The sequence below is a fragment of the Pelecanus crispus genome, chromosome 7, assembly GCF_030463565.1.
Source record: "Pelecanus crispus isolate bPelCri1 chromosome 7, bPelCri1.pri, whole genome shotgun sequence".
In the NCBI taxonomy this organism is placed as follows: Eukaryota; Metazoa; Chordata; class Aves; order Pelecaniformes; family Pelecanidae; genus Pelecanus; species Pelecanus crispus.
Window position 1 is genome coordinate 43,088,108 of NC_134649.1, and position 8,185 is coordinate 43,096,292.

The following is an 8,185-nucleotide window of genomic DNA, read 5'->3' on the forward strand; positions in this document are numbered from 1 at the left end:
CCCCGCGCAGACCCGCCGAGTGTGCCCTGCGGGGCCGCCTTTGGCATTACCCGGAGGAGCGCTGGTCACAGGTTAATCATCGGGCGCCGGTCAGCAAACTGCGCCCAGCACGACCGCTGCAGATAAATACTGGTGCGGATTTCACCCTTGAGTGAAATCAAATTGACTATGAAGAGATATTTTAAAAACGAACGGCGATGGCCAAGAGGCAAATGTTCCTGGGCCGCAGAGCACATCACTTCTGCCATCCCAGCGCAGGTGGGAGCAGCAGCAGCAGCACGCACCCCAAAAGGCATGGTGATGGAGAAAGAAATGGGTAGGAAACACTCGCTCTGTGATTTTGTTTATCCTCCACGTTCCCTACCTCCTGGAATAAATGCAGGGGTTCAGGTTTGGGGTTTTTTATTTCTGGATGCTTAGCAGCATGTTCTCATGGTAAACCAGCTACCGGTGAGCAGGAGCCGATTTGGCTCCGCGACCAGAGGGGTACAGTGGCCATTAGCTAATTTACAGTTGTGCAAAGCAGATTGCATGTTGCAGCAGCACAGCTACCGATCCCTTGAGCTGGTTAAATCCCCCCTTAACCTGCGCTGGGTTGTGTCTCCTCTTTGCACGCCACCGTGCAGAAGAAGAGAAGGTCCTGCCCCAGCGGGGCTGAGCCCGCTTGCCCGAGCAGAAAGGGCATGGACAGTGCAGGGGCACCACGGGTTGTGGCTGGTGTTGAGATACCAACCACAGTGAGCACATTAGACCTGCTGCTTCTGCTAGTTTTTCCCACATTAAGTAATTGATTTCAAAGGGATGGAGCAAGAGAAAAAATAGTATAAGGCTGTGGCAGCCAATCCTGCCTGGGGGTAAGATGGAGTGGGGAGCTTCTCAGTCTTGGCTCTTTGGAAAAAAATATATATGTATCATGTAAGATAAAAATGACTGTATTCTGGTCACAAAGAAACCAAGTTATTACCTCCCTGGGTGCAAGTTAGCAGCACTTTTCCTGCAGCTGCTGAAGAGTTGACTGAAGAAATGAAGTCTGAGTGGCTAATGGTGTGAATGCATCTTTGGCTTTGGATGGCACACGTCCCTTGTGCCTCTGTCCCTCGGCTACGCCTGCCCGCCGCAGGCATGCCCACACCTGCCCCTGCCGAGTGTTGTAGGGTCATCTCTAAGGGAGCCGGGGCTCCACCACACACAAATGTTTCACAATGTAAACCATCTTGAATCACAGAAAGTGCTTAAAAAAGGATGGGAAAACTCTGGGAAAATACCAAAAGTGAAGTGGAGACTGCGGCTTTTTGCAGCGGCGATTATTTTAAGGGAACTGCCTGCAAGATTTTGCAGTTTTAAGCATCAGGTTGCGTATTTTGTGCAGACAATATTGGTAATGTGTGAAACATGCTAAAAATTGACTGATAAAAGCACCTGGATATTTTAAACATAAATAGTGTGTGTCAAAATAGATACAGAGCAGATGGCCTGGCTCCCTGCATACCTTGCTGACCAGAATACTCGAGCAACACGTACAGCCAAAATGTTGCTGTCTTCAAAGCTGATCATCTGCAGAGGCAAGGGTTATCCTCATGCTACCCTTTAACGGGTAGGCACTAACACTCCTGCATACACTAATTAGTATATCCTAGAGGGATAATGTACCCCAGGCTTGCTTGAACTTGTTAATACCTCAGCAAAGCAAATCACCTGTTCTAGAGCTCCGGCTCTCCAAAGTCAGTTAGATTAAAGAAACTGTGAGCTGAAATCTGATCTACGGTGGAAAGAGCCCAAAACGCAGAGGGCTGGCTTTGCCAGCCAGCTCACAGCACTGCCTGTAGCTGATAAACATGCAACAGAGTCTGTTTCTCACTCCCATTTTTACCTTGGACACTAAGACCAAACATTACCATTCTGCGGATTAACCGCGATGTAAGGCTTTTCATGCCTCGTTGTATGGTTCAACAGATGTGAAAGGGAATTATCACTTCAACATGGTATCAAGACTTTTTTTTAGCTGATGGCAGATTACTAAGCCTGAATTCTTGTTTAATTTTAGCGTGTTAATTGATGGGATAATGAGCATTGATTATATGTGTTTTGGCTGCGTCATTGCAATTACAGGCTCTGTTTTATTCATGAGCCAGTCCTAAAGAACGCACTAGAGATCTAAGACAGCTTAAACCTCTCAGAGAAAGGCTCTGAATTGTTTGAGTAATGACACTCTTAGATGGAAAATTAAAGGTTCTCTTTTCCCATGCTTTTTAAGATAATTAAAATCCAGGAACAGTAAGGTGGTGAACATCCTTATTCATTAGCCTTCAGTAATTTAGCTTCTACTAAATGAAGAAAACATTTTAATTCTCTAGGCCATCTGTTGCAGTCTCCTTTGTGTGTCCTGTTACATAAAGTCTCATCCTGGGTAGTTTTAACATCAGCATTGTATCCTTTCACCAGGAATGATGAGCTGGATAAGGTAGTTGAAATCACTACCTGTTAACAGACCACCCTGGGATTAAAATGGCCGCTTGGTCTTTTAGATCAAAGTTATCCTGTCTAGACACCTCTAGGCAAAGGATCCGCAGAAAGGAGACCATGCACAGAGGTAGGCAGTGTGACAAGCTGTGTGTTTTCTAATAGCGATATCCATGCCAATAAATAACAAAGTTCATCGGAGCCCTTCCAGCTCCTCTAATGTGCGACTGCTCTGCCATATGGCTCCGTGCTGCTTTTGGAAGCAGGCAGTATCCGTTCGGGTAGAAACCGAAGCAGAGGCTCTGTGCTGGATGCTGCTTTGCAAGTGGTTCGGAGGAAGAGCAGATCTCCTCTGTGCACTGCGCCAGGGGAATAAATATTAGAGCAGGAGCATGCTCATCTAGGAAAAATGATGGGTCAGGAATTGGGAAACGCTTGGTTTCTGACTCTGTCTATAGGAACAACTCACTTTATAGCTTGGGGCAAGTTACATTAGCCCACGCTAGAAAGGTTTCTCATTAAAATGATAATGTGTATAGCTGAATGGATTCAGTGTCTTAGTTATTCCTGATGCACAGTTACATCCCTACAGATCTAAGAGGATTCAGGCTCCATTAGTTTGGCTTGTTTCTGTCAAATTCTCATATAAAATAAAAGCCATGCTACTTGCCAGCCCAGCTGTGCTGCCTTAGAGGGGCTGCTTTAGACTGATGTATTTAGCCAGCTCTGTGATCACCAGGTAGCATTTACATTATTGATAGGGCATGGCTGCAAGGAGGCTGCTTTCACGGGGCAGAGCTTGAATTCACCTGTTTGCTATTACTCGGGTTGCTTAGAGATCACAAACACCCCGTCCTCGAGATGTGTGGCTGTACAGCAAGCGTTCCCAGCACGAAGCAGTACTCGGTCAATCAGCCAGGTCCTGCTTCCACCAAAAAAAGCTCTGCAACTGCAGCAGGCATGCCCAAGCGGTAAGTCATCATTTTGGTCTTTGCATCTTTGGTGATCTGCCATTTGTCTTGAAATTCATTATTTGGATGTATTTGTCTCTGTCACAAGCAAACTCTTCTGCTGTGTGTTGGCTGCCCTATAATCAGTTTCCAGCACTTTAACAAAAGCAAGCAGGCTTTAAGTTTTAATAGAAAGCAGGGAGGTGCTTCTCACAGATGTGAGTCCTGCTGGAGACAAAAGCTATGTGTCTGCTCCAAACTGGGAGCACTGGTGTGTTGGGGATGACAGACCCCTCTGCACTTCCCTGGGGATGGGCTTGAAACTGAGAAACTTCCTGGAGCTCTTCTATGTTCTGAAGAAATTACTTGAAGGATGTTGCAATGCCCCCCTCTTGAAGTTATTTAATGACTATCTTTAATAATAACCCCAGGCTACTTGCTTAGGTGAAGAATTAGAAGCTGTGTGATGTTGTGTGCTGCTTGTAAAGCCATTTTCCTTTCCTCTGGGAAGGAAAGCCAATCTCCCTTGGGAAGCCCTGAGTTCCTGGGGGATTAAATGAAACAGAAATGAGCAAGCTCGCTCATGGAGAAACTATATATATATACACACACAATTCACCAGGTGATAACTATACCTCTCTTCTCTCTCACTACCAGCATACCTATAGCCAAGCAGCTGGCATCAATAAAAGGTAAGGGGACCCATTCGTTGCCCCTTGGGGATTCAGGTCTTCCAAGGCCACAGCCCAAGTGCAGTAAATCCTGGTGATTTATCAGAGCCGCAGAAGCCATGCGGACCCTTGGCCGGTGCAAGGCGAGAGGGTCTTGTGGGTTCCTGTGCAATGTGCTCCTGCGCTGATCCGCATCTCCTTTTCTGCTTGCCTTTCTGTTAAAAATCACAACCCAAATCATCTGTGGTAGCTGATGCTGACTGAGGGCTGTGAGTGCGCAGCCTTTAGGATGCGGCTCAGGAGTGGTGGGAATGGATCCAGCCAAAATCCCAAGTGTACTGTCATGCTGAAGTGCAGCGTTGATGCTCAGACACGGGCGCTTCTGTTCAGCCAGGCTTCCCAAATGGGCCACGTTTTTCCTGATACAGGATCCTGGGAGTCCAAACGCACCCAGGAAATGGCCAGCATGGCAGGTCCTTGCTGGATGCCCAGGGTGGGGGTAGACTAGATGGGTCTCACACATCACCCTGAGTTACTGCCCCAGCTCCAATCGAAAGCTTCTTGTCGGGATGTGTTTCCATGGGACGTGAGGCATGTTGCTGGCCCACTCCAAATAAAATCTGGGCCAGGTCCTCTGTGGGTATAAACAGTTTCAGTCTCATTAACTTTAATGAAAGTACACAGATTTCCACCCACTCAGGCTGGTTCTGAAAGATTCCTTTCAATTATATCTCAAATGCCACTTTTTCTCACAGGCTGATAACCTTTTTTCCTCCACCTAGCTCTAGGAAAAGGCTCAGACCTTGAAAAAGCTTTTGCTACTGCAGCTTTGGTGTATAACAACTCCGCTGACCCCGAGGGCAAGCTCAGCAAAGCTGAAACCAAAAGCTTGCTGCAAACCCAGTTTTGGGGTTTCATACAGGTGAGGGGGATTGGGTGAGTGGGTGGCGCTGGGCCGGCGCTGGCCGGGTGCGTTGGGTGCAGGAATGGCACCTCGGGGGCTGTCCTGCAGCTGGGCAGGCATCAGTCCATGGGGTAATCCCAGGTGAGACTCTAGTAATTTGGTGCAAACATCTTCACTGAATTAGTTGCTTTATGGTGAGCCTGTGTCTAACACAGGGCTAAAGGAGGGGCGACGGCAACAAACCGTGGTTGACATGCCTGCTTGCATTTTTTAAAGAAAATAGGGCAATTGCAAAAAAAAAAAACCCACAAAACAAAATCCCCCCAAAAAACAAACCACCAAACAAAAAAAAACCCCTCAGACAATGACAAGAGACTGTATGAAGAGAAGAAAGCCATTGCTTTTAATGAAGCATTCGGTAGTTTGCCAGAGCACTGACCCGGTAGCAGGAGAGCCAGCCCCGTGCTGCAGAGCTGCATGCGCTGTGGTCACTGGTGGGGCCACTGGGAAAAAGGGAGCGGAAAGCACCTGTCTGTCGGCCACCCACCCTGGTGTCAGTGGCACCGGGTGTGGTGAAAAACAGCTATATCAGCACTTGTGGCTGTAAACTTCTTGCAGGCTTTTTTTTTTTCCCCACCCTAAATAAAAAACCACAAAACAGTTCTATCTAGTGGTAGAAAAAAATCATATAGGACTAGGAAAAAGCACTCAACTAAGTAAATGAGAGAGATGTTTAGGAGTAAAGACATTCTTGACGATACCTTTGCTTCCAAGAATAACAAAATCACATGACTGGTTGGGGAGGGGAAATTGGTACCAAATTAGAAACTAGGCACCTTACAGAAAAGGATTTGAAAATATCAATAGCCAATCAAATTTGGAATCATGAGATGTTTGGAAGATTATTAAGCTGAAAAAATATTCTGGAAGTCTTTTTTTTTTTTAATAAGAAAATATTAATAGCAGACATGATTTTAATAACCTCTTCCATTCCAAAGGTAATGTCCAACAGGACAGAGAATAGCAGCTACTGAAGTTATGTCTGTAAAATCAACAGTTTCTGAGACCTTCACAGTATATATTTAAGGACCTGTCTTGAATATTAATGTTAGGAGGGTTGGTTGGTTGTTTCTTCCTCCTGGTTTTATCAAGACACAGGACTCCACTTTTTTTTTTTTTTTTTTTTTTTTTCAGCAGTTACTAGCTACATCATCACCGTTGCCAGATTTTCAGTTATGACTAGGTGTCTTTTAAAAGATGTATTCTGGATTCAGGTGGAAACTTTGTGGACTGGTTGTTCTTCTATCTGATTGCAATAATATTTCTGTTTGAGTTTCTTGGGATACCTTTAGAAAAACTAATATGAATTTGGACATAAAAACCTGAATAGGAAGACAGAAAAATAGTGTCTGTCTGGTTTGTTTTTTTTTTTTAAATGATGCAATAAAAAAGGAACTTTATGCTTAACTTTTTTTTTTTTTTTAATTTAAAACTCTCCATAGGGCCAAGAAAACAAACCAAAATACCAGGAAATAATTTCTGCCCTGGATGAGGAGTCGGAGAACAAAATTGATTTTGAAGATTTCATGATCTTGTTGGTCAGTCTCACTCTAATGTCTGACCTGCTGCGGGAGATCAAAGATGTGAAAACCACAAAATGATCAGCGCTTTAAAAGAAGAAATGTCTTGGCACTTTATAAGGAAAGCAGGTGTGAACCATACACAGAGATAATGCCGAGTGCCTGGATAGCCTGTGCTTGTCCCTTTTAAATGGAATAAAGTCTTGTCTAAACCTGGATGAACTCACTGCTCTGTAGAAACAATCCGTGGAGTGAGATGTTGGTGCTCAGGGCTTCGTGTGCGCTACATACGTGCTTTGGGGGGTGTGCTGACTGGCTCTTGGTGGGTCGTGAGGCCCCAACACCAGTTAGCAGCTGGGTGCACCCCCAGTCCAGCTTAATGCCAGGCAGAGGCAGCCCAAGCTCTCCTAGACCTCTCCATCATCTCCCGCACCATTGTGGGGAGGTGAGAGGGAGACCGCTGCAAAAATGTGCAGCCCCACCTCCCTTTGGGGCAGCAGCATGCATGGCATGGCTGGTCAGCTCCCCAGGGCTCTCCCAGTTACCCTGTGCTGCTTCAGCCCTGAGCAGAGTGATCCCAGTGATGGGTTTCACAATTGGCAGTGACCGCAAAATCTGTTGCAGCCTTTGGTAAACATTGACTTTTGTCTGCGTGGTTTCCAACCCACCATTAACCCTTCTGAAAGGGGCATTTTATTTATTTGTATTTCTTCCTCCAGTTGACCTCTTCGTTGAGTGATTACTATGGAAAGAATTTAAAGTCCAGCATTTGCAATGCATCTTTGGCAGTGCTGTGCTTGGGATGACTTAGTTAAACACATCAGTCAGCTGAGTCTGTTGTTCCATGAAACGGTGGAGAGGAGAAACCAGATAAGCTAAGAGGTGGTCCAGATGAGGGATGGTGGGGGAAAAAGGGTGGCCAAGAAAGTGTTTGTTTTGGAGCTGAGTGATATTGGCCACCCAGCCATGGGCTTGGTTAGGGCCAGAGCTTCAGTATTAAATGTTCATCTTCCTAATCTTTCTTTTGATTCCTACCTCTAAGGTCCTGGCTCAGAGCCAACATTTAGTCCACTGTGACATCCCTTTGGGGCACAAAAAGCAGTCTCACACCCCAGAAACAGAATATCCTCTGTAAGAATTTAACAAGCCTCTACCAAGACAGTTAAGATGAGTGAGCTGGCAAAACATTGCAACCCTTTTCATTTTCTCTTCTGTAAAGAAGACAAGAATGATTTAGCTTTGGTGCATGGTTTTTTAAACAGGAAGGGATCAAAACCTTTGGTGTTAAAAGAGGGAAATTAATGCCAGCTGAGTAACAAGATTTAACTCCTTGTCATAAAAAGGCTCTTAGTGTTTCCAGAAGCTAAGGAGGATGTTTTGTAATGGATTTTGGTGCAAAGGAAAGACACATTGCAGCAGGAGGCCGGCAGCCAGTTGTTTTGAGAGGGAAGGTCTGTGTCTTTGTGTGGTATGGGATGGAGCTGAAAGAAGAAATGCAAATGGACGCAGTGGGTTTTGAAATGAAGCTCAGCAGGTAAGGTGCTGCTCCGTGGGGTTTGAACCTCAGCCAGGACATGGCCTGGCCTGGAGGCTAAACATTCACAAATGGTCTTTCTACAG

General features: G+C 45.7%; 1 protein-coding gene across 1 annotated transcript; it reads left to right on the forward strand.

Annotated features, from left to right (window-relative positions):
* Positions 1-3,321: 3,321 nt before the first annotated feature.
* SNTN (sentan, cilia apical structure protein) lies at positions 3,322-6,646 on the forward strand. Its single transcript, XM_009479307.1, has 4 exons — positions 3,322-3,431; positions 4,068-4,102; positions 4,864-5,003; positions 6,488-6,646. Exons 1-4 carry the CDS (start codon positions 3,322-3,324, stop codon positions 6,644-6,646), a joined length of 444 nt encoding a protein of 147 aa, XP_009477582.1.
* Positions 6,647-8,185: the final 1,539 nt, after the last annotated feature.